Source organism: Hylobates moloch, unplaced genomic scaffold (assembly GCF_009828535.3).
Source record: "Hylobates moloch isolate HMO894 unplaced genomic scaffold, HMol_V3 SCAFFOLD_11, whole genome shotgun sequence".
Classification (NCBI taxonomy): domain Eukaryota; kingdom Metazoa; phylum Chordata; class Mammalia; order Primates; family Hylobatidae; genus Hylobates; species Hylobates moloch.
In genome coordinates this window covers 12,674,180-12,701,334 of record NW_026652286.1, presented here as the reverse complement: position 1 = coordinate 12,701,334, position 27,155 = coordinate 12,674,180, and the positions used below count along the sequence as shown (strand labels likewise).

Below are 27,155 nucleotides of genomic sequence, written 5' to 3'. Positions count from 1 at the left end.
GGTGCCATGTGGACATTACCACATAATATGTTAGTGGAATAGCATCCAAGCCATCCCAACATCTTTCCTGCTGGGCAAATCCACTGCTGGTGCATTTCCAGTGTGTGCGATTATGGGTTACATGACCACCATTTGAGAAGGTCTCCTAATGCGCTGATCTTGTCATTAGTTTTTATACCGTATTTTCCTTTCATCAAAATGACTGGAGCAAAGAGGTTATTCTTTGAATGGTTTTCTCAGACAGGGTATGTGAAGCCATTCACTACAGTAAAATAAAAATAATAATAACTCATAGAACTATGAGAATTCATCAGCTGTGGTCTGCTTAGTCCTATGATTTTGAACAAATCAAAACCTCTTTGGACCACAATTTTCCCAGTTAAAAAATTAAACATTTGGATCATTTGATATCTAATATCCCTTTTAGAATATCAGTGGCCTGTTTCCTTGGTGCCTTTCTTTTCTACCTTCTCTCCCCGTGTGTGTATCTGCCCTTAAAGTAGAAAGATATGTTGACAGCTATTGGCGAGGAAAATAGACAATTATGTCTCCCAACTGATATTCTTCTCACAGTCCAGGCAACTCCTAGTAGTACAACGGAAGAAACAGCTACCCAGAAGGAACAGTGGTTTGGCAACAGATGGCATGAGGGATATCGCCAAACACCCAGAGAAGACTCCCATTTGACAACAGGGACAGCTGGTAATGGATGGTTTAACAAGTAAATTCGGATGGAAACTTCCTTTTGGGTTAAACGGTAGACATTGAGGACATTGAACAAAAGGACACTGGAGGAATTGTCACAAGATGTTAGGTTACTTAATAAATCATGCTGCAGTTCACACAGAGCCAAACCTTAAAGGTTCATAACAAGTCACCTGAACAGGAATGGATAGAAGCCAGTTAGGAATAAGAACAGGAAACACAGAGAACATGCCTTTGAACGTGTCTCTTTCCCATCGAGTTTTGGGCATCATCTAGTGGGATTGTAGTGGAGGCCCTGATAAAATATCCCCATCTGTTGCATAAAGGAATCTACTCTATAATGTGGGTCCAGACTTTACAATATGATTCTGCAAAGTCTGGCTGTGAGAAAGCATTTAGTCAGAACTCCAGTGTTTGAAGAAATAGAGCCAGACATTATGTGAAAAGTGACACCTGTCTGATGTCATCTGGCCTTTTGGCCATGCCTGTTTGGTAATTTGTTTTTGAGTGTAAAAAAGGCACCTTCTCTATTCTTGAATTGTGAGATTGTGGAAATTGGAATCAAGTCTTATCATCATCTCTAAGTGATACGAGATAACTTGGCTCTGCAGGCTCCCATGCAGGATTCTTTTGTCTGTGTGACATAAGTATTAAAATATGTCCTGCCTTATAAAGAATGTGAATTCCATATTCTCACTTGGTATCAGTGAGAAATATTCCCATATTTCTATTTGCAATATAGAAGATAATGCATCATGTCCTTCTGGGGCATGGCAAGTTCTAAATGAATTCCTGGCAGAGCAATGGATTCTGTGATTGTCTATGTGGTGTGGTTGTTGCTAAGAGGATGCTATTGTAATCTTTTCTACCTATACTTCTTCATTGGCTCAGAATGAAGCAAAGCATGTGCTGCTTTCTTATATGTCATTTATGCCATAAATCCCATTGTTAGAAGGTAATGCTTCTAACGGATTCCATTCATGCTTTTGAGATAAAAGGCATTGACTTTCATATTGATCACATGGAAAGCTGTTACCTGATTCCTTTCCTGAGATCACTTCCAGCCTAATGTGCATTCGGCTGGAATATGGTTGTCTCAGAATAACATAATGCACTTGGGCTTTTATACTTCTGCCTTTAGGGGACTGTAGCAGCATGGCATGGGTCAAGAAGTACTTCTCCTTCATCTTCCTTTGATGTCTGTAACTCATCCTCTCTGCACTGCAGGAGTTGTTAATGCTTTTGTGTCCTCCAGTTCACATGCTGATTGCTAAGAAGAAAATGAGCATGAGTGAACCCAAAGCTGCTGAAACATTCTGCATTTATGCAACTTCCTTGCCCTCTATACAAGGAAGATTGTTTCATTGTCTTGTCTAGAGAATAAAGTCTTTTTTAAAAATAAAATCAGTGTATCCCTGACCAAGTGTCCATTAACACTTTGACAATTGCTCGAACTGCATGGTCACAGCAGCCTCAGCTCATACCAGCCATCCAATGCAAGGAAGGACAACACCAAGCCCAGAGGACAGTTCCTGGACTGATTTCTTCGACCCAATCTCACACCCCATGGGACGAGGTCATCAAGCAGGAAGAAGGATGGGTAATAGCCTCTGAGATTTTTATATATGATGTTTTTTGAAATCCACTGAGTGACTGCTGACTATTTTTCTAGAAATATGCCCTTGGTTTTAGACCAAACTACTTTCCTGAAGGACTTGAGGTTTTTCAAAAATTAGTTTTCTTGGTAGGAGTGATATGCGTATTCACCTGAATATGAAGTTCCAAGCTGAAAGTAAAGAATTTAGCACGAGAGTTGGCAAAAGAAAACATTTATTGTCAAAATATATCCGTGTGAGGCAGTAAATAATAGATGTGAAATGAATGTTGCCAACAATAAACGCTAAAGAAATTCTGAGAACCCCTCCCCGCTCACCACAGCATCACAGAAAGGTGAATTGGCCTTGGTTTATGAAAAATAAAAAAAACCCTGGATAGTCAGAGAAAAGAAGTGGGTGGTGGGGGTTGGGGGGGCAGTTTTCCTAAGAAGGAGACTTCTGTAAGGAGAAACGTGAAGGAAGAAAAGCCAAAGAATGAATACGTCAAGTGATTGGATCCATTTTTCACAAGGGTAGATGTGTTTGAACGGCTAGGCAGGGGCCATTATGTTGAGTGACTGAAGTACCACAGGCAGACCCAGCACACATGGGTTTGCACATGGCAGCTGGAGCTCTGAGGACACCCATGGGGGAAAACTAAGCCAGGCAAAGATCTTCAAAATCAATGTTAATTCTATGTACTGATGAAGAGAAAGAGATTCCATTAAATTAATGAACATGTCAAGGACAATACAATTGGCTTCAACTACACAATGGTATGATGACTCTTGAAGGACTCTACTTATAAGAGGGAAGATGAACAAGAGTCTAGAGCCCATCATCAAGTGGGACTTTTTCTGGGAGAATGTCCATTTGTGGTTTTGATTCAGGTTAGCACTTGCTCTTGTTTGAAATCTGGTATAATAGAGTCACCACATTTTTGTCCTACAAAGATCTTGAATATTTTAGTGTTAAATATTTAGTGTTGAATCTTGAATATTTAGTGTTGAAAGGCTGCAGTGCAGACCTGGGTACCCAGTATTCTGGTGCTTCTCTGGAACTGATTAAATCTCCCCCAGAGGCAGTGATGTGGATAGACTTTGACTGAATTGACAGCCAGAAATATCGATGCGGTTTATGAATTGTTTGGCCTCTGTTTCACTCAAGACTTCTTATTTCAGCAGAGTAGATCTGTGATAACTATTAAAAACAACATTTACAAGTATTTCAGTGAAATTTCTGCACTACTCAACATTGTACACATTAAATTTTAAAGACTGCTTATACTTGGGTTTTTGGGAAGAATAATTCAATGACATCCACTGCTTCTTATTTCTTGTCCCTGTATACTTTCTGTAACTCCACCTAGGTGGTATTGGATGACGATTTTGTGTTTATTTGCATATTCACTTTGTGAAGAAAAAAAGACTAAAGGGGGGAAGAGGGCTATTTTTAAAAGCCCCTTTGGTTGGTAAGAGGGAGGGGATAAAATGGTGCCTGAGCCAGCACACTTCGTCTTTTCTCCATGTGTCAGATTGCATGTTTCTATAAAAAAGGCAATATTTCTGTCTCTCTGCAAGATTTGGGTGTTCCATCATGCGCTCATGTAGAGTCCTTCCAGACTCAGCAAAAACAAACACGCATCATAGCTTTCATATAACTCGGCCCTTCAAGGAAAGCCAGTTACTTGTTGTGGTGCTCTTTGATGAAACAATCTATCTCAGTTCGGGAGATATAGTCAGTATGTGCTTTCTTTCCTCCTGGCCAGATGTGAATATTTAAAAAAATCAGTTGTAGACCATAAGCCACCTTCAGGTAATGGTTTGGGAAATCAAGCAATAACACTAATATTGATTCCTTCAGATATGGACTCCAGTCATAGTACAACGTTTCAGCCTACTGCAAATCCAAACACAGGTTTGGTGGAAGACTTGGACAGGACAGGACCTCTTTCAATGACAACGCGTAAGAATAACAATGCTCAGCCGCTTTATTGACTTGTATTCCTGCTTCATCTCTTACTCCCTATTGGCCAAGGTGCAGAGCTTTGGTGGTGGAATGGTACTATGTGGCTTACCTCAGCCCAGAGTGTGAAACTGTCTTCATTGTCTGTATTTCTTGTGGAGGTCTCTCAACCTGATTTTCCCTTCATTTCTTTGTGCCTTCCAGATTCAATGACTTTGTGTTTTAAGAAAAAGTAGGATTCTATTCAACTCCATTTTCATTCTCCAAGTAGTTATGTCAGTGAAACACAAGCCCACTTCCAGGATAGTGATTTTTCTGTGTTTTAACTGACCATTTCCTTTCAATGTCCATCTTTCCTCCAGCCAGTGCAGAAGAGGAGGGGTAGGATTGCTTGCATGGTTGTAAAAAGACATTTTTGGGGCCAGATAATCCTAGAGATCACATCAGTTCTCAGAGGAGAGGCAAGGCATGTTATTGACAATCAACAAAGGTGGCAGGATCCCTGGAACAACAACAACAACAACAACAAATTGCTAGTATCTCTTTCTATCACTAAGAAATGTTCAACTTCTACTAGCCTTAATTTCTATTATATGTGCAGGGATGTCCTAGAGATCAGCCTAAAGTCATTCATAATTTCTTCAAAGAATACAAAAGAAATCTAGAATTAAGAAGGTCCTATTTTACTGCTTGCCACACATAATGGGCAGAGTCCTTCACATGAACCCTTTAGGCAAAGGAAAAAAATCAGCAAGCATATATTGATTGTCAGCAATGTAAATAGCACAGCGTTAAGCATCAAAGGAGATGCAAATAAGCCTATGAATGGCGCTTGCCAAAGAAGGACTTATGTTGCCATTTTATGTCACTGTTGGCTTTTGTTCTGACATTGGGTTTGGGATTTGGTGACTGTCTTTCTCCTGGTTGTAATATTTATTTGGTGGTGGGCATGGCTTATGGGTGTGCTTTATGAAGTTTTTGCACCTGCAACCCAGAGGTCAGTACCTTTCTTAAAAGAACACAAAAGAAATAAACTTGAAACAGTCCAAGTGATTTTAGATATGGGCAATGGGTCAACCTCAAATTGATATATGTCACTGAGGGCCCTGTGTTTGCCCAGGCAAGCGTTTCCTTGGTGCAGTGATGAGAATCCCCATACACAGGTGAAATTAAAAAAAACCTTAATAATAGAGTAAAATGGTAACTTTAATTTAATGACCTTTACAAGGTAGCTAAGTATTTCCTTGTATAAATTTGATCTGTGTTACTTGAGTAGGCTATTCTAGATAGGCTTCTTTTTCTTTTGTGGTTACAGGTAGACTACAGGCTATCATAGTGTTCATTTTCCCTATAGTCACATTTCTTGACACAGAGTTAGGTGCTTTTGATTACTGATAGGAGCATTGGGATTCAAATATTCTTTTTTCCATGTCTCTGTATTCTCTGGTTTTCTGGAGTGACTGGGAGCAATGCTACAATTGCGCCTGGACAATCCAGGATAGGCAAAGTTTTGGCTCTTGTGTCTTGTGTTTGCCACTTTACCTTTGATGATTATCCTGAGAAATAAAGGGTCTTCAGAACCAACTAGGGGCAAAATAGAATTCTTCTGTATATTTCTATCAATCAGAGGAGAATGGTGTGCACAAACCTTGGTCTTCCTATGCACCTATCCATCTGACTCTACTCTAGCTAGATCTTCCCTGCTAGCAGATACAGGATTTGTACCGTAGCTTCAAATTAACACTGGATTCATTCCTCATTGAAACAGAGCAGAGTAATTCTCAGAGCTTCTCTACATCACATGAAGGCTTGGAAGAAGATAAAGACCATCCAACAACTTCTACTCTGACATCAAGCAGTAAGGATTATAAAACCTAGTTGGCTTCAGCTATTGATAAGAATCAATCAATTATGGGTACTTTTGCAGTGACTTTGGTGGAGGTGCATCCATTAGCTGCTGTTACACTGTTACTTTTAATCAAAAGGTGCGTCTGGTGGTGGTTCTCTGATTTTCCTGTTTTATATACCTCTTTGTACATTAAGTGCAAACTACATTTCTTAATCTTAAAAGTTGGGTTTCTTTCACTCTAGAGTTAGTGATTTGTTTTAACAATAATGGATTGCTTATATATGATTTATTTTATTTATTTTTGTTAACTTGAGATCTTTCTAACTTTTTTATGTGGGCATTTAAATTTAGTGCTATAAATTTCCCTCTTACTACTGCCTTAGCTGTGTCCCAGAGATTCTGATACGTTGTATCTTTGTTCTTATTAGTTTCAAAGAACTTCTTGATTTCTGCATTAATTTCATTATTTACCCAAAAGTCATTCAGGAGCAGGTTATTCAATTTCCATGTAATTGTATGGTTTCGAGTGAGTTTCTTAGTCTTGATTTCAAATTTGATTGCGCTGTGGTCCAATAGACTGCTTGCTATGATTTCGGTACTTTTGCAGTATGATTTATAATTGGCATAAATGTCTGATTATATCACTTTATACTCCTCACAATAATATTGTTTTGTCTTTTATCCTCTGGACCTCCATGGTGCTGATGACTAAAAAGCAGTCCCTTCTGGAAAAGAAAAGAATAATTAAATTAGTAGCCTCAGGCCTTTGAAACCATGCATTTCCTATTCTAATTGCAGGCAGCAAAATTTTATCTTTCAATCCAATGGTATGTTTCCTCCACTACATCAAAGATGAATCCAATTGAGAAAGAACTCAAGATTATCTAGTACCTCAGCTGACTTCAAGATCACAGTTGTAGTGACATAGCCTTACCTAATAACCCAAGCAGATGTTGCAACAAATGCCAATTCTGGGTATTAAGATCACCAAAATCTCTTCTGTTGAGTGATGTCCAAGTGGTGTCTATTGCAAAATATTTATTCTGTTCAATAGTATGACAAACTTCACTCTATTGCTCCCTATTTATGGATAACAAGTGGAAAGCTTTTGCAGCAATTGTGTGTTCTGGAGACAAGCACATGGTGGGTGGTGATCTTACAAATACGGGTTCATCACTGATTCCACCTCCACACAGATAGGAATGATGTCACAGGTGGAAGAAGAGACCCAAATCATTTTGAAGGCTCAACTACTTTACTGGAAGGTTATACCTCTCATTACCCACACACGAAGGAAAGCAGGACCTTCACCCCAGTGACCTCAGCTAAGACTGGGTCCTTTGGAGTTACTGAAGTTACTGTTGGAGATTCCAACTCTAATGTCAATCATTCCTTATCAGGTAATTTGGCACTTATTATCTAGTTTGCTTTCTCTATATAGAGAAACAATATATCGTTTCATATTACAGAGGACATTTTCTGTGTAGTCTGGGATTGGACTAGTTTGTGATATGGAAATGTCTTTCATTATCAGTTATCAATTCTAGTGCAAATAAACTTGGGCATATTTTAGATAAAAGAATGCTCCCTTTTGCCAGTGTTTTTTCCATTTGTCTGTGTTTGCATGTATGTGTGTGTGGGTTGTGTGTACAACTTGGCTGTTATGATGGAATTGCTTTCTTTGTCTTATCTTGTGATATATGAAGTTGAACCACATGAAACTGATATTTTTGCAGGTCAAAATAGTTGAATTTTAGCAATTCCATTTAATTCGACTAATATACGCTACTTATTTTGTAAGGTTTTATCCTACAGGTGAATAATTTCTATATACTAGTATCTTTGCTCTGAAATTATTATCTTGTTTTGGTGATAGATTGATCAGTTTTACTTTTGGTGATGGATAAACCTCTTCTAGTTCTGATGCACACTTAAAATGTTCATGATTTAATCTAGTATTAATGAATAGGGACCACTTCTTTTATTGTAATAGTGAAGAGAGGACTGAAGATAATTTATTCAATGAAGTTTGACACGGACCTAGAATAAGTCTTTTTCTTTCTCAAATAAGTAGTCATCTCTGCTTCTGCTTTTCTTTGCTTCTCCATTTGTATTAAGAAATTAACAGTGAAGAAAGGGGAACTGGAAAACGCCCACTGTAGTGAAGAAATAAAAAACAGATTCTGTCTTCCTAGTACTAGTTTTTCAATTGCTTTGTAACACAATCACTAAGGCATATTCAAGATTAGAGACTTTAGATACATAATTTTGGAGCGGAGATCTTCTCTCCTCCCCCCAAAAAAGAAAAAGAAGAATTTATATGTATGCATATATATATATAATCTTTTTTTTTGAGACGGAGTTTCACTCTTGTTGCCCAGGCTGGAGTCCAATGGTGCGATCTTGGTTCACCTCCACCTCCGCCTTCTGAGTTCAAGCAATTCTCCTGCCTCAGCCTCCATGAGAATCCAATATGTAAAACAGATGATGGTTGTGATGCAGGGACAGAAAATTCAGAATGCCACATGCTTGGCCTCATTTCTCTGGGTGGCCTACCCCAGAGCTTCAACAAAAACAGTTTAAGAAAACGCTAACTTCAGCAATATTGGCAAGACAAAGCCCCTTATACTCCTTAGTTCTTTATTTAGCATTGTTCTGCCCTCATTTATTAAAAATTCCAAGTACCATTGTCAGTATTCTTCAGAAAATCTTATAGTGCTGTCTCATTTCTCTTGGCAAAGGAAAGCCCATTGTGCAACCCAGTGAATTTAATTTTTTTTTTTTTTTTTTTAAAGAGTCTTGCCCTGTCACCCATGCTGTAGTACAGTGGCGCCATCTCGGCTCACTGCAACCTCTGCCTCCCGGGTTCAAGCGATTCTCTTTCCTCAGCCTCCTGAGTAGCTGGGATTACAGATGTGTGCCACCAAGCCTGGCTAATTTTTTTATTTTTAGTAGAAATGGGGTTTCACCATGATGGCCAGGCTGGTCTCGAACTCCTGACCTCAAGTGATCCACCAGCCTCAGCCTCCCAAAGTGCTGGGATTACAGACGTGAGCCACCACGACCAGCCATGAATTTAAATTTTAAATGGCAATTTTAATAGTCACAGTACCCTAGAATGCTTATAGCCTAATGTTAGTAAATCAAATGCTGTTTACAAAACTGATATTCACAGACACTGATTCCTTCTGATTTCCACAGTGGTACGGACAGATTTTCCATAATTCTCCATGGATTAGACAATTAAGTCACCCAATTCTCATCCTTGGTTTTCTTCAAAAACACTCACCCACATAAATCTCATTTATGTCTACGCATTTTTCTCAGTCTTTACGCTTAATATTAAGAACTAAAGCATTTGTTGAAGTGAGCGGATCACTTGAGGTCAGGAGTCTGAGACCAGCCTGGCCAACATGGTGAAACCCCGTCTCTACTAAAAATACAAAAAATTAGCCAGGCATGGTGGCAGGTGCCTGTAGTCTCACCTACTCAGGAGACTAAGGCATGAGAATCACTTGAACCCAGGAATTGGAGGTTGCAGTGAGCCGAGATCGTGCCGCTGCACTCCAGCCTGGGCGACATAATGAGGCTCCGTCCCCCAAAAAAGAACTAAAGCATTTAGAATCATAGTGGCAGTGGTGGTGGTGGTGATGGTGATGGTGATGGTGATAATGATGGTGATGGGTTGGTGATGGTGATGGTGATTTTGGTAGTGGGAGTATTGGTGTGGCATTTCAGTAAATGTTGTTTTCATTTGTTTTAACCATCAGCCAAGGAACAAAGCAATCTGTCTCTTCAATATACTTACGCAGGTGATTAAGTGTCACCTGCTTCTACCTTCTCTAATGAAGGAAATGGTGATGATCAGGTTACTATAGATTCCTTATGAGGTGCCTTCATAATGGATAACTGTAACCATTTTATGTAAGCATTGTCCTGTGATTAAAAAAAAAAATTCCAGTATACTTTTGAAAAATGGGGGTGGGGAGGGAGTTTTAATATGCTGCATTCAAGATTTGACCTATGGATTTAGATTTTAGCAATTCATGAGGTTGTCTTAATCTAAAGCTTTCTGGTGATGGATGTTTGAGAAGTTAGGATTATATTAACTGGTCATGTTGAAACCACAGATTTAACTTTAAAAAAATTATTTTAAACTTACTATAATACCCATATTCCAATACACATTATTCATGTTAGCTATCATCTCACCATTTCCTTTTTTACTTATTTTCAATTTTTTTTGAAAATAAGCAGTTGACCTTTCTCTTTGAATCTTTACATCATTCAATCCCAAGATTCCTTATTGCATACTAATTTCCTGCTGCCAAGAAATCTCTGTTTCATGCCCTAAGCCAGAGTACGCCCATTTGCAGTGATTACGTTTCTCATGACCCAATTCATATTGTCCTTATTTAAAATGTACAATGTCTAGTCTCAACCTCATACCTGCAAAGATATCACAGTATTTTTGTTAGCGTGTTCCTTACCACAGTTCTTGGATTTCTACCAAAACAAAGTTTCTACAAAACTTCTGTGGTCATCCTTCTTAGCCTTTGCTGCCCCAGTTTCCTTAATTCTAATTAAAGCTCTAGCTCATTTATCAGTGGATTAAGCAATGAACAGTAATTAATATTGTGGACCCATTCAAAGCTGTTTTGCCATCACTTTTTGGAATACCTTAAAAAGACTAAACTTTGTGATAGGCTGTATAAGAATGCAAATGTAAGGAAATGCAGATGGGAGTGTAAGTGAAAACATGCAGTACTGACCTTCCTGATTGCTCATTACAGGAGACCAAGACGCATTCCACCCCAGTGGCGGGTCCCATACCACTCATGGATCTGAATCAGCTGGTGAGTTCAAAACTGCTTTAGTCATTTACTGTTATAATCGTTGAGCCTGATGACGACTACCAACGAAGTATGAGTCAAGTGTCTCCCGAGAAGTGGTTCTCAAACCTTCTTAGCATACATCACAATTGCAGGGAGGGCTTATTAAATCACAACGCTGGACCCCACCCTTAAGGTTCCTGATTCAGTAGGTCTGGGTGGAGCCCAAGCATTTGCATTTCTAATCAGTCCCTGGTAATGCTGACACTGCTGGGACAGGGATTGCACTTCGAGAACTACTGCTCTGGAGGAAAGCCTTGCATCTGAAACCCTCAGGAAGAATTCAGGCAGTGTCCCAATTTAACATTGCACTACACCAGAGTGATTAAGAGCATGAGCTTTGCAGCAAAAATGGCCTGAGTTCGATTCCAGGCCCCCGCATATTAACTGAGCAAGATGCTTTAAAGGGTCTGAGACAAAATTTCTCAACTAATAAACTTGGAATAATAACAATTGTCACAGGACATTGTTTCAAAGACTAAATTATAGAATACATGTAAAGCATTTAACATAATCCTGGCACATGATATCATACTGGTATTTGTTGGGAATTTACTGTGTGCCAGCAGCATCTTTCTGAACACTTTACATGGGTTAGGTTGGGCCAAATGGAACTGCCATTATTATAGGTCACGAGCAGGTCCATATCAGCCAGTCGCGGTGGCTCCTGTAATCCCAGCACTTTGGGAGGCCGAGGTAGGCGGATCACGAGGTCAGGAGTTCGAGACCAGCCTGACCGACATGGTGAAACCCTGTCTCTACTAAAAATACAAAAATTAGCCGGGCGTGGTCGTGCGCACCTGTAATCCCAGCTACTCAGGAGGCTGAGGCAGGAGAATTGCTTGGACCTGGCAGGCAGAGGTTGCAGTGAGCCAAGATTGCACCACTGCACTCCAGCCTGGGCGACAGAGCAAGACTCTGTCTCAAAAAAAAAAAAAAAAGAACAGGTTGATATCAGCAAATTCATGGAGTTTATCTGGCATTAACTCTGTGACATAGGTAAGTATTATTATTATCCCCATGTTACAGATGAGGAAACTAAGGCTCAGAGAAGGTAAGTAACTTGGCAGAGTTGACAGGACCAAGGAGTGATGGAGCCACCTTTCAAGCTTGGAGGGTCTTATATTACTTCTCATAGCACAGTCTGGAGAAGGCATTCCATAATGACCATAATTACTGCCAGGCATGAATTCTTAAATAGACTCCTGTTTGTTGTGATTCAGATCACACCCCTACAAACCTTACCCCAGACTGCAGAAGTCTGACATGAGGTAGGTTTACTAACTACTTCTACTGCTGGGCTACTGGGAGGTTCTGCCAGTGCTGCCTTACCGTGGTCTCCCTGAACATCATAAATCCAGGTGACCCCATGTAAATGATTTAAGCCATATCAATTACTGTCTTCCCTTTTTATGCCCAAGTTTGAGTGAGGCTCACCATCAGGTTTAAATGTTTATACACTGAAAACAAATATGAAGATGGATATTTACATGGTGGCTTCCACAGTAACTCTCTATGGAGGAGCACTAGGAGGTAGGGATTCATTAGAAATGCTTCTGAAATAGAGGCAGAAGTCACAGGTTCACTGGGGACCTTAGGCAGGGCACTTAACCTTTCCCAGACTCAATTTCCTTGTTAGTAAAAAGGAGATCAAATCATCTGCCTCAGTTGCTTCCTAGAGTTCTTGTGAGGAAGACAGGGTACCAGAAGTGTGAAAGTACTCTGAAAAAGTAGGGAGTTATTAAGGGGCATGATCTCTAAAACCAAGAGACCCCAGCCACTCTCTAAGTGTGATTCTTTAACCATCAGTGCGGACATCACCTAGGAACTTGTTGGAAATGCAGAATCCCTGGCCAACCCAGACCTACTGAATCAGGATCTGCATTTTAACTATACTCTCCCACCCAGGTGGTTTACATGCACATTAAAGTTTGGAAGCTTAGACTGTGCTAGACTGCTTTTCTCACCATTGAAGCCAGTCGAACGATCTCTGTGCACATGTCTCAGATTACATGTCATCTCCCAACAGGAATATCAAGTGCTCCTCTTTGTGGAACTTGCTATTGTGGCCAGTCCTACCCTGGCTGGATTTGTAGACATCTAGGGCACAAGGCAAGACCTGCTGTCTCACATCCATCCTCTGTGGCTTTTGCTTGAAGTGAGAATCAGGTGGACAGGAGCCAGTCTCTTTTGTTTGGCTTCTGAGCAGGTGTCTATTGTTCAAACAGGAGGTTTCATCTTGTTGCACGCACACCCAGATCTTTTCTTGCTGGGAGCACTTCTTTTTTTTTTTTTTTTTTGAAAATCAAAATAAAGAGATTATGATCCATTAATGGCCTCTTTTTTAAATATCAAAGACTTCTGTGAGTCAGAAAAAAACAAAACAAAACAAAACAGTGAGAGCGACTGTACCTCCTGGGGAGTTTTCACTGCCAAAGATCTTTGGTTTAGGTGGCCAGTGTCCCATTACTTGGGCAGGTGAAAACCTGCCAACCACCAAGGACACTGGAAGGCATGTAGGGAAAGGGCCTTGGACTGTTTTGGAGGTTTATAAAGTCAAAGGCCACTGTCAACATAGGATAGGGGATGTTGAAACACCTAGATGTCTGGTAGGAACTTGTTTTGCTCCCTTTTAAGTTTTAACAAAACCATCAAATTGCATAAACAAGAGACATCCTGTCCTCATATAACCATTGTAATCAAGATTTCAGTGTGCACAGCCTAAAGTTTGGCTCCATGAGGAAAGCTCTCATTTAAGACCCCACCGTTTTCATCCATTGATCAGCCTTCAGGATTCTACAGTGGGCTTCCATTTGGTAGGAAAAAAAAGAAGTTCATTTTGGTGGAACACTTTCAAATTTTGTTTTGAAGCAGTGGAGGAAGAATTTTTAAAAATCCATGAAGCTTTCATTTGATGAGTCTCTTCACAAGATGTCTTAGAAGTTTCTTTTTTTAAAAAAATTATTTATTTATTTATTATTTTTATTTTTAATAGGGACAGGATCTCCCTATGTTTCCCAGGCTGGTCTCAAACTCCTGGGCTCAAGAGATCCTCCTGTCTCAGCCTCCCAAAGTGCTGGGATTACAGGTGTGAGCCACCGTGCCTGGCTTCTTAGAAGTTTCTTTTAGAACCATTGTGTCTCCCTCATTTCGATAGGCCTCCAGTTCTAACTTGAGGATTGTCTGTCTTGTGATACTTCTTCCCAGTTTAAGGCATTTTGTTTATTTCCTTATTTTGCTTTTTAGCAGTAGAAAATGTTGATTCTTCTAACAAGGTGTGTTTCAGTAATATATTAGCAGGGAATCTAATAGGATGATTTTTCATTGTCAGAAAGGGCCACTGCCGCCAAACTCCTTATTTATTTATTTATTTATTTTGAGATGGAGTCTCGCTCTGTCACCAAGCTGGAATGCAGTGGCACAATCTCAGCTCACTGCAACCTCTGCTTCCCGGGTTCAAGCAGTTCTCCTGCCTCAGCCTCCCGAGTAGTTGGGACCACAGGCACATGCCACCATGCCTGGCTAATTTTTGTATTTTTAGTAGACACGGGGTTTCACCATGTTGGCCAGGTTGATCTCAATCTCTTGACCTCGTGATCCGCCCGCTTCGGCCTCCCAAAGCACTGGGATTACAGGCGTGAGCAAACTCCTTGTTTTATAGTGTTTATGTTGGCTCCTATGATGCTACTGGATGAGATTTTGAGGTTCCCTTTGGGCTTTCTGGAGCGTATGAGTCCCCTGGGGGTCTTGTTAAAATGAAGATTCTGATGTGGTAGCTTTGAGATGAGGCGTAAGATTCTGCATGTCTAGCGATCTCCACAGGTATGCCTGTCCTGATGGTCCGAGAGCCACACTTTGAGTAGCAAGGTCCTAAATTAAAAATAGAAAATAACAACCACACACAACTACCAATACCGTGTACTTCTTTAAATCTCTGCAAAATTATGATGAACAGCATTCTATTATCCCCACCTTACGAGTGTGAAAAGGAAGACTTGGAGAAGGTAGATTGACCCAGCACACATGGCTAGTTAGCAAGGGACAGCGGTGAGACTCGAATCCAGGATTGTCCAGCTCTAGACCCCAAAGTCCTGAACACTGTGCAACACTGCTGCTGAGAATTCTCATGTTCCTTGATACAAAATAACATTACTAAGCCTTAGCCTTAATCAAACGAGGTGGGGGGGGAACATCTTTTGTGTAATGCTTTATAAACATCTGCAGCTTGAATCCATAAATGGCTTCTCAGTGATTCAGAACGTGGAGAGCTGCCCTTTATGCAGCTCCATAAGGAACTCATGGTTACATATTTCAAACTTTGGTTGAGAGATATTGTTTTTCCCCTTAGGACACTCACATGGGAGTCAAGAAGGTGGAGCAAACACAACCTCTGGTCCTATAAGGGCACCCCAAATTCCAGGTGAGTTTCAAACTTTGAGGCAGAAAAACACGCTGAAAGCAGCTTTCTCAGAATGTCCCAGCAAGGAAGAGGAGACCCGTTTGAAAGCACATTCTCTGCAATGCCCAACATATGAATCCAATTGCTCCTCTTTACAAGTTAAAGGATGAATGAGAGTACTACAGCCTCTTGGTAGGAAAAGATGGAATAGTCTTTTCTTCCTGGGTTCTACAAACTAGCTGAGCTCATACTCAGATCTATCCCTGGCCTGTCCCAGAGAAGTGCCATGTTAGTTACTAAAGCTTCCTTCCTAAATGAATGATCACCAAGAGGACCCCATGTCATAACTAGGTCCTTTCTATCCCAATCCAATTTCCACTTATTTCTGGGGTCCAAGGTGAGGCATGTAATTTTCCTCTTACAATTACAGACAGGGAGGAGTTACAAGAGGCATTTATGTTAGATGGAGTGAAAACTTTCTTTTGGTTCCCCAACTAATTTTTTTTTGGTTGAGGGACCGCCTGCTGATGTGGACGGAATAAACTTTTCAGAAAGTACGACATGTGCAGTGAGAAGGCTGGGACACTTGGTTCTCCCGAGCATCAAGACAAGGCATTTGTTGCAAATTCTTTATTTGACTTGGAATAAAAATTGTTTTGTCATAGAGAATTACTAAAGGGAAGGGTTCTCCTAAGGTAGTAAATTACCCTTTTAATTGTCTCCTCTTCAGAGGTCTCCAAACTGAGAGACCCCTTGGGGAAAGAGAAGAACGTGGCATGCACCGTTCTCCTTTGCCCCAGCTTGCCTAAGCACACCTGAAGACAGACCAGACAGAGAGAGGGGTGGGCTGTCCCAAGGGAGAGCATGGGGGAAGTCTTAGCTGTCATCAGGCAGCAAGATTCTTCCCAGCTGCAGTGACAGTGCAGGTGGGACATCTCAGGGCTGGAAACCAGGGCCACGGTGGGCAGGAATAGAGAGGAAGAACAGAAATGGGGCCCTCCTGTCAGTCTCCCCCCACTTCTGACTGTACCTCCCTCTCCAAACTCATCGAAACCAGGAAAATGTGAGGCAAAGGTAGTGCTGAGCAGGAAATCAGAGATAAACCAAAATTTCCAAGAAGAAAACAGATAATGAGACTTTCCATGTCTCTTCTTTCTCAAGCCCTGGTTCATTGCATACATATACAACCCACTTTGCAACTGAATTTTGTAGAGTTGTCAAGTCATATTTTAGTCCTACAAGAGCCTGATTTCAAAATGTGTAGAATATTAATCCACAAGTGATATGTAATTATCAAAGACATTTGAAAAAATACAACTAAATAAAATAATGGAAATATAAATCAATTATTATCAATCTCACAATCCAGAAATACCACGGTTACCATTTTAATATACATCTTTTTTTTTTTTGAGATGGAGTTTCGCTTTGTCGCCCAGGCTGGAGTGCAGTGGCGCGACCTCGGCTCACTGCAACCTCCGCTTCCTGAGTTCAAGCGGTTCTCCTGCCTCAGCCTCCTCAGTAGCTGAGTTTACAGCATGCCACCATGCCCAGCTAATTTTTGTAGTTTTAGAGATGGGGTTTCACCATGTTGGTCAGGCTGGTCTCAAACTCCTGACCTCATGATTCGCCCACCTCAGCCTCCCAAAGTGCTGGGATTACAGGCGTGAGCCACTGCACCTGGCCTTTCCTGTCATTTTAAAATGTAAAATATATACCAAAATGTGATTACACCTTACATGGTGTTTAGCAAACATTGCCTACTGGTTAACCATGGCCTCCATGTCATTGAATATTTCCTCCTTATATTGTAGTGTGTAATGCAATAGATGTACCCTAATTTATTTAACCAATCCTTTATTGCCCCCATTTTTGTTTTTTAATACAATGTAAGGTGGATAGGTGGATGCTCTTATACAGGAAAAAATGTTCCTTTCAAAAGAAGCCTACATTTCCTTTTATGTGTTTAATAATATACCAAAGGCATCTACAAGATTCAACAAGTCATCCTGTCCTTTTTTAGAAACATAGTTCTCCTGAAGGGACTTGAAAATCCTGACTGATGATAAAACATAAAAGCAAGGCCGGGCGCGGTGGCTCACGCTTGTAATCCCAGCACTTTGGGAGGCCGAGGCGGGCGAATCACGAGGTCAGGAGATCGAGACCACGGCGAAACCCCGTCTCTACTAAAAATATAAAAAATTAGCCGGGCGTGGTGGCGGGCGCCTGTAGTCCCAGCTACTCGGAGAGGCTGAGGCATGAGAATGGCGTGAACCCGGGAGGTGGAGCTTGCAGTGAGCCGAGATTGCGCCACTGAACTCCAGCCTGGGCGACAGAGCAAGACTCTGTCTCAAAAAAAAAAAAAAAAAAAAAAAAAAAAGATAAAAGCAAGAAGGCTGTTGGACAAATACTTATAGCAAATTGCTCTTCCAGAATTACCTGCCTATTGGCTGGACCTATTGGCCAGACCCCACTGCAGTGCTGACTGTGGTGCTTGTTTGAACTAGGTCAATTATAAAGTGCATTTTTGGTTTTACAAAGTGTGTCTCTGAAGCTCACGCATGTCATTTAATTTACTCACACCAGAATGGCTGATCATCTTGGCATCCCTCTTGGCCTTGGCTTTGATTCTTGCAGTTTGCATTGCAGTCAACAGTCGAAGAAGGTAAGGGGCTGTCCTGGGGGCTTTCAACTTGGAAAGGGCATCATTTAAACTCAGGCTTTATATCCTTGCTGCTCAGAGCGTAGTCCCTGGAACCAGCAGCCTGGGCACCATGGGAGTTTGTTGGAAATGCACAATCTCAGACCCAACCCCAGACCTCCTATGGTATAGTCTGCATCCTAACAAGATTCCAGTGATTCATGTGCATGGTGCAGCTTAAGACATCTTTCTCTGCCCCGGTTTTTAGAGACAGGAGACACCTGTGATTGTTTGGCTCATCACTTTTAAGTAGTGGTTGAATCCTTTGTGATTTTACATGTTTTTTAGGGTTAAACCTCATGCAGACTCTATCTGATGAAAGTTATGAAGTATCTCACCAGGAAGGCACACAAAAGTATATACTCATTCATTGATTTGTTAAATATTTATTAAATACATTCACAATGCACAAATATTGTATAAAGATTCAGTGATTCATCATCCCCTGTAGCCTCTCTGAGGCCCAGGGAACCTTTAAGAACTTTAACTAGAAGGAACTATTGGCCTTGTGCTTTTGTTTGTTGTTTGTTTTCTGTAATGATATCATTTTCTATTTTCTGGGAACTGTAATTGAAGAGATTCAGGTTATAGTACAACAAGAGCACTGTTTCATAGGTCTTCTTACTGTTAAGAGGTCTATGAAGCAGAGAAGAACTTTCCTTAGGAAAACAACTAAATGAAGACAGTCACCTCCCTAGAACTGACACATGGGCTGTTTTTATGTTCTTGAAGGCCACTCTCTCCCTACCTGAACCAAGACCTATAGGCTTAGATGTTATTTACATTTTATATATACTATATATATATATACACACACATTATATATACACAATAGTAATTCTAGCAACAGAGGAAATGAACTTTAACAGGGGTATAAATCTAAATTTTTAAAAGTATAAATCTAAATTTCTTACCCAAGACACTTTAAAGATACATTATTTTTCTCCAGGACGTAATTCATAGGAATATTAAACCTTTTGTAAGTGTCCCTTTAGATGGTTTCTCATAAGGTAAAAGAAACTTATTTCCAAGCAGGGCCACCTTTATTGTGTCCCCAGATCACCTCGCAGGGCAGAAAAATGCCCCTCAGTCTGGGAGAAGACCTAGAGAGAATTACGGACTCCTTACTGGTTTTTGGAAAGCAACCAACAGCTAATTCCAACACCATGGGCAGCCCATACAGTCTCTAATTATCTGAGAAAATCAAATGATGCGTTACAATAATTACGCTGGTACAAGTTAATAAAAGTGCCATATTACAGTCAAATAGCTATGTTGCTATCTATACCATTGAGGGCATAGTTTTAAAAAGCAGTTATGCTAGCTGATTGTGTAAGGAACAAAACTGAGAGAAAAAATCTAAAAGGCCGCCTATGATTGAATGGAAGGATTTTTTTTTTAGTTGAATTTAAATAATGTGACTTGGGGGAGCCTTTACAAAGAGTCTTTATACTTCCCTTCAGCTTCCTTGTTTTCCCTTGGATTACTTTTGCTCAATTAAATATGAATTTCCTATTGTGTGCAATCAGCCCTTTATTGCCAAGCCCTAGAATGCACCACTTTTGCTCACATACACAGTCCATAAGCTTTGCACGTCACCATAGAAACGCTGGCATGGATGCTGTCGACATTTAGGGAGACCTCGGAGAAGCATCTCAGCTGTCCCTAAGAACAGCTGGAGTCCATACATTGGGGCTGGGTATCTCCCCCATCGTCTGTGTCTTGCCAGCAGCAGACAGCAGAGAAGGGGCCTCATTGCTGCCCTCTCCCTCCTCCCAAGACCAACAGTCACCCTGGCAACCGGCAAACAGGGACACACAGGGTCCGGCACAGCGAGTATCTCACCAGGAAAGTAGCTGCTTGGATGCCATAGATTACTATGTCCTGATTTGATAATTGAAAACAGATTTGCCACGCAGCTAAAGGGTGGTTAACAGCTGCACAGGCCCCTTAATGGGCTCTGTGATTCTAAAGCTGTCAACCCATTTCTAATCCCCTTCAGAGGCTGGGGCTTTTCTGCTTTGAGTGTCACATTTAAGAGAAAGAGATACAGAATCCTATTTTCATCAGAGAAAGTTTGGTTGAAAATGGGGCCTCCAATGGGTGTTCATTTATTCAGCAAACATCTTTTGAGTGGCTCCTGTGACTACCAGCCCTGGCAAGGAGAAAGAGAAGGTAAAAAACAAAAAGAGTACCACCCCTTTTCTAAAAGAATCTTGAGGTTTAGTGGAGGTATTGGCCTCTTGAATTTGAATTGGCTAATATTTATTGAGAACAGTCTCTGTGCCAGACACTGTTATATAAATTATAGTTAAAAGACAAAAGTGGAAAATCATTAGTCTCTGAAGTTGACATACAAGGATGGATCATGGGCTTGCATGATGAAGTGATCTGTGAGTCACGTTGTCTTAAAGATGCTGGCTTGGGGGTTCTATTACTTCTTTAGCTTTTTCCACCCCTGCCATCATCCACAACAGCTTTCTTTGCTGTTCCTCATGTCACCTGACTCCTTGAGTTACAGCTCTCCAAGGGAAATCATATTTTATTCCTTCTTTGTGAGAGCACATATTTAGGAGTCAGTTGGGTTGATAGATACTGTGTGAGGCTTCAGAGAAGACTTTCCTTTAAAGAATCTATCTCGGCCAGGTGCAGTGGCTCACGCCAGGTGCAGTGGCTCACGCCAGGTGCAGTGGCTCACTCTGGGAGGCCAAGGCAGTGGATTACTTGAGCCTAGGAGTTCAAGACCAGCCTGGGCAACATGGCGAAACCCCGTCTCTACAAAAAATACAAAAATTAGCCGGGCATAGTGGCGCATGCCTGTGGTCTCAGCTGCTTGGGAGGTTGAGGTAGAAGAATCGCTTGAGCCCCGGGAGGTGGAGGCAGCAGTGAGCCATGATAGTGCCACTACAGCCTGGGCAACAGAGTGAGACCCTGTCTCAAACAAACAGGCAAACAAATGAACAAACAAAAACCTATCTGATTTGTCTGAAGAGGAGAAAAAAACATGAGGACTTTACTATGTTGCTTGTACATAAAAGCTGTTCACCAGCCTTCCCTTTAATGGGAATAATGGTCTTTTCTATAAACCCCAGCAGGCGGTCACCCACACTCCAATCAGTAGGTCTTCTCTATGCATCACCATAATTTAGAAATATTTTCCTTCTCTTATGCTACAGTCTAGCTCCTGTAATCTGAGCTCACCCAACCTCGTTCTGCTGTCTAGAACAGTGCCAGGCAATAGAACTTTCTGTGATGATGGAAATGTTCTATATCTCCACTGTCCAATATATAACTACTAGCCACTTGTGGCTACTGAGCACTTGAACTTTGGCTAGTTCAACTGAGGAAGTGAATTTTCAATTTCATTTCATTGTAATTAGTTTAAATTCAAATAGCCACATGTGGCTGGTGGCTACTATATTGGATGGCACAGCTCTAAAACAGTGCAAAATAAATCCCTAAATATCATTAAGGATTGTCAGGTAGAAGAGTCATGAGATCAGTTGCCAAGTTACCCACCTAAATCTTTTGAGATAAATTCTGCCATGCCATAAAAGTATGTTACCCGGCTTCTAAACCCCAGCCAGCCTGCCCTCCCTTTCCTGGTGAGGTCTCATTCTGCCTCCTTCCACACTGTGTGATTGCTGTGTGCTCAGCTAATGCCTGAGATTTAAGGGAAGAGGAGATAAAGGTAAGACACAGGTCCATGAGGATCTCTGATCTTCAAAGTCAGAAAATCCAAGCTGTGGCTTGGCGGGGTGGCTCACACCTGTAATCCCAGCACTTTGGGAGGCCGAGGCAGGCAGATCACTTGAGGTCAGGAGTTTGAGACCAGCGTGGCCAACATGGAGAAACCCTATCTCTACTAAAATTAGCCAGGTGTGGTGGCGGGTGCCTGTAATCCCAGCTACTCGGGTGACTGTGGCAGGAGAATTTCTTGAACCCAGAAGGCGGAGGTTGCAGTGAGCTGAGATGGTGCCATTGCACCCCAGCCTGGTTGACGAAGTGAGACTTTGTAAAAAAAACAAAACAAACAAACAAACAGAAAATCCAAGCTGTGATTCTTGCAGTGCAGTGCCATAACTAGCTGTGAAACTTTGGACAATACTTCTTGGACTTGGTGTCCAGTTTACATAATGAAGAAGCTGGGCTAGATGGTCTCTGAAGCCCCTTAAGGTCTAGTGCTCCTTCTTAAATTCTTATAACTAAGAAGAACTTAAAAATTAGAATTTGTCTCTTAAAAGTACTTATTCGATGCCTAGAGCACTGACTATTGGAATGAGTTATTTATGAGAATCATCCTAGCCTCCTAAAAGTACTCAGACAGATAGAAACACATAAATCCAAAGGGAAATGTGGGCCAGCCAAAAACCAAGCACAATATTCCTGTGTTCTATAGGTCAGATGTTATCCACTGTCAAGATCAGCTTCGTTTAGATTAACAACATTAATCCCCACCCACTCCCATGCACAGACATATTTTTTATGCTCATATATCACTTTCCCATAATATTTCATTCCATCCCTCAACTACCCATTGCTTAGGCAAATGGGAATTACTTTAACTAGACAACCTTCCTCCAGAGAACACAGGGACCAGGGAATTGGAAGTAACACAAGCAGCATTCTACTTTAAGCCTTTTAAATCCTCTTCATAGTAAATAATAACGAGGTAGGTGGAGGCAGCCAGGAGAAACAAGCAAAATTCATTTCATATGGCTTTTGTTATATTAACAATTACAGATAGTACTTGAAAGCTTACTGTGCTCCAGATACTGTTCTAAGTGTTATCCCAAACCTTAGTTTCCTTACCCCACATAAGAGCAAGAATAACAATTATTTCCTTACCCCTCATAAGAGCAAGAATAATAACAACAATAGACTCATTTATTTAGTGACAGTCTCTATTTCAAGGGCTTTTCACAATCCTGTGATATTGCTACTCTTAATAACCTGGTATTATTGATGCAAAACTGAGGCTCAGAGAGGTTAAGTGAGTTGCCCCAGGTCACACAGCAGTAAGTTCTCAAAACCAGGCCTTCCAAGCCCCTTTTCTTCTTTCTTTTTTTCTTTTTCTTTCTTTTTTTTTTTTTTTTTTTTTTTTTGAGATGGAGTCTTACTGTGTCACCCAGGCTGGAGTGCGGTGGTGCGATCTCAGCTTACTGCAACCTCCACCTCCCAGGTTCAAGCAATTCTCCTGCCTCAGTCTCCTGAGTAGTTGGGATTCAGCCACGCACCATCATGCCCCCATGGCTGGCTAATTTTTGTATTTTTGGTAGAGATGGGGTTTCACCATGTTGGCCAGCTGGTCTCGAACTCCTGAACTCAAGTGATCCTCCTGCCTTGGCCTCCCAAGTGCTGGGATTACAGGTGTGAGCCATTGTGCCTGGTCTCTTTTTCTTTTTTGAAACAGGGTCTCACTCTGTCACCCAGGCTGGAATGCAGTGGCACAAACACAGGTCACTGTAGCCTCAACTTCCTGGGCTCAAGTAATTCTCCCACCTCAGCCCCCAAAGTAACTAAGACTACAGGCAAATGCCACCACAGCTGGCTTATTTTTGTATTTTGAATAGAGACTGGGTTTTACCATGTTGTCCAGGCTGGTCACAATCTCCTGGGCTCAAGTGATCCACCCACCTTGGCCTCCCAAAGTGCTGGGATTACAGGTGTGAACCACTGCACCTGGACTCCAAGACCCTTTTCTTGACCATGCATCCTGCTGGACTCCATCTGTATTCCTGGTCCCCATGAATCTGTTTCACGGTTCAAGCATCCTTCCCCCAACCCCTCATCAAGCCTCATGCTAGAGGAGACAGGATCTACCTCCTGTTGAGGAGGTATAATTTCTATTTCCCCAAACAGGAGCTTAAAGTTTATGGCCTTGGCAGTCCTACAGGGAATGGTCCATGATCATGAATAATAGAGGCTTTGTCACTATTACTCCAAATATCCAGAGGCAAAGTGAACAATTCTGACTTCATACTGTTTCCACATCTCCAGAGGGCTGGCAGCATTGACAGAGCCAGGCAGAACCCAGGCTTTGGTCATAAAGGCCTGGATTTGAATACTGGCTCTGTCATTCTTACTCTCTGTGTGACCTCGAGCAAGTTATTAAACCTCTTTGGCCTCAGTTTCCACTGCTGTATTATGGGAACAATAGCTGCTTTGAAAGAGTGTTGTAAGAATTACAGAAAATTACATGTAAAATGTCTGGTATTCAGGAGGTAATCTGCTTCCCTGAATCCCCATCTTGCTTGTAGTTGTGAAGCTGTGCAACTTTCCTTCCTCTAAGCATAGTCTGACTCGTATATGTGTAGCAGTGATGTGTTACAGGAAAGAGGAAGCATTGCATCGGGCTGGGTGGGGTGAAGCAATGGACAGTAACCGGGAAAAAGATCAAGGTCGTGCTCTTCCATAGCAGCTTTCTTTTGCGTTTGGGTCTTAAGTAATGTTTGAGAAACCTTAAATTAACGAGAATAATTTGTCTTTTGTTATTAAACTTCCTATATCAGGGTTGTATGAGTTAGCCAATGTTAGGAAAACATCACTATGGCCTTATACCTCTAGAAAAATGTTGTTTTATTCTTCTCGGTACATTCAGTAATAATGCTGACAAGGCCGACAAAGTGTTGACTGGGAGAGGAAGTTATGGGACTTTCTTGAATACACAAATCAGAATGATTTACAATCATCATGTTGATGGTGTATCTAAATCTGCAGAAACTGCTAAAATGCTTAAAAGAGGCAAACATTTCCATTATGAAGTATGATAGAAAGAGAATCAGAACTTGAGAGTCAGACAGACCAGGGTTTGAATCCTCTTTTCTTACTTGCTGAGTTACTTGGGGGAAGTTACTGAATTTTCTGATCCCCAAGGTTTCTTCCCTGGGAATAGAGAGAAAATAATAATAACACCAGCTTCCTGGAGTTGTAGTTGCTGATTTGCAAACTTAACTGTGCAGAGAAGCCCCCTGAGGGGTTGTGAACCACAGATCCTGGGCTCCAACCCTAGAGTTTTCTGATTCAGCAGGTTTGGGGTGGGGCTGAGAACTTGTATTTCTAACAGGTTCCAAGATGATGCTTTTGCTGCTGGTCCAGGGACCTCACTTTGAGGAGTGCTGCTTGTTAGTTGTTAAAGTAGAGAAGACACGTAGCACAGTGCTTGGCACACACTAAAGCCATCATAAACCATAGTGATCATCATGATAGTGCTCAATAAGGATGATGATCTGATGCCTGAGTCACTGCAATCTTTCTCATATGGCACATTTTTTAAATTATTAGGTGTGGGCAGAAGAAAAAGCTAGTGATCAACAGTGGCAATGGAGCTGTGGAGGACAGAAAGCCAAGTGGACTCAACGGAGAGGCCAGCAAGTCTCAGGAAATGGTGCATTTGGTGAACAAGGAGTCGTCAGAAACTCCAGACCAGTTTATAACAGCTGATGAGACGAGGAACCTGCAGAACGTGGACATGAAGATTGGGGTGTAACACCTACACCATTATCTTGGAAAGAAACAACCGTTGGAAACATAACCATTACAGAGAGCTGGGACACTTAACAGATGCAATGTGCTACTGATTGTTTCATTGCGAATCTTTTTTAGCATAAAATTTTCTACTCTTTTTTTTTTTTGTGTTTTGTTCTTTAAAGTCAGGTCCAATTTGTAAAAACAGCATTGCTTTCTGCAATTAGGGCCCAATTAATAATCGGCAAGAATTTGATCGTTCCAGTTCCCATGTGGAGGCCTTTCATCCCTCGGGTGTGCTATGGATGGCTTCTAACAAAAACTACACATACATATTCCTGATCGCCAACCTTTCCCCCACCAGCTAAGGACATTTCCCAGGGCTAATAGGGCCTGGTCCCTGGGAGGAAATTTGAATGGGTCCATTTTGCCCTTCCATAGCCTAATCCCTGAGCATTGCTTTCCAGTGAGGTTGGGGGTTGGGGTGTACTAGTTACACATCTCCTTCAACAGATCCCCCTAGAAATTTTTCAGATGCTTCTGGGAGACACCCAAAGGGTGAAGATATTTATCTGTAGTAAACTATTTATCTATGTTTTTGAAATATTAAACCCTGGATCAGTCCTTTGATCAGTATAATTTTTTAAAGTTACTTTGTCAGAGGCACAAAAGGGTTTAAACTGATTCATAATAAACATCTGTACTTCTTCGATCTTCACCTTTTGTGCTGTAATTCTTCAGTTTCTAAACCAGCACTGTCTGGGTCCCTACAATGTATCAGGAAGAGCTGAGAATGGTAAGAAGACTCTTCTAAGTCTTCATCTCAGAGACCCTGAGTTCCCACTCAGACCCACTCAGCCAAATCTCATGGAAGATCAAGGAAGGCAGCACTGTTTTTTTCTTTTTTGACACTGTCCAAAGGTTTTCCGTCCTGTCCTGGAATCAGAGCTGGAAGCTGAGGAGCTTCAGCCTCTTTTATGGTTTAATGGCCACCTGTTCTCTCCTGTGAAAGGCTTTGCAAAGTCACATTAAGTTTGCATGACCTGTTATCCCTGGGGCCCTGTTTCATAGAGGCTGGCCCTATTAGTGATTTCCGAAAACAATATGGAAGTGCCTTTTGATGTCTTACAATAAGAGAAGAAGCCAATGGAAATGAAAGAGATTGGCAAGGGGGAAGGATGATGCCATGTAGATCCTGTTTGAAATTTTTATGGCTGTATTTGTAAACTTAAACACACCAGTGTCTGTTCTTGATGCAGTTGCTATTTAGGATGAGTTAAGTGCCTGCGGAGTCCCTCAAAAGGTTAAAGGGATTCCCATCATTGGAATCTTATCACCAGATAGGCAAATTTATGACCAAACAAGACAGTACCAGCTTTATCCTCTAACCTCATATTTTCTCCCACTTGGCAAGTTCTTTGTGGCATTTATTCATCAGTCAGGGTGTCCAGTTGGTCCCAGAACTTCCAAAGGCTGCTTGTCATAGAAGCCATTGCATCTATAAAGCAACGGCTCCTATTAAGTGGTATCTCCTTTCTGAGGCTCCTACTAAAAGTCATTTGTTACCTAAACTTATGTGCTT

General features: G+C 41.3%; 1 protein-coding gene across 5 annotated transcripts in view; it reads left to right on the top strand.

The window, feature by feature from the left end:
- The window catches only part of CD44 (CD44 molecule (Indian blood group)), an 89,810-nt gene extending 64,080 nt beyond the window's left edge, over window positions 1–25,730 (top strand). For 2 of the 5 annotated variants that reach the window (XM_058446561.1, XM_032166278.2), the window contains 9 exons: window positions 574–702; window positions 2,174–2,305; window positions 4,164–4,265; window positions 6,034–6,123; window positions 7,311–7,514; window positions 10,908–10,970; window positions 15,355–15,426; window positions 17,992–18,070; window positions 25,391–25,730. In XM_058446561.1, coding sequence (XP_058302544.1) covers window positions 574–702; window positions 2,174–2,305; window positions 4,164–4,265; window positions 6,034–6,123; window positions 7,311–7,514; window positions 10,908–10,970; window positions 15,355–15,426; window positions 17,992–18,070; window positions 25,391–25,595 — 1,076 coding nt within the window. In that variant the 3' untranslated portion in view covers window positions 25,596–25,730. The remainder of the gene's footprint in view (window positions 1–573; window positions 703–2,173; window positions 2,306–4,163; window positions 4,266–6,033; window positions 6,124–7,310; window positions 7,515–10,907; window positions 10,971–15,354; window positions 15,427–17,991; window positions 18,071–25,390) is intronic. The other 3 variants (XM_032166277.2, XM_058446560.1, XM_032166279.2) reach the window with 2 other exon arrangements.
- The last annotated feature ends 1,425 nt before the right edge of the window (window positions 25,731–27,155 follow it).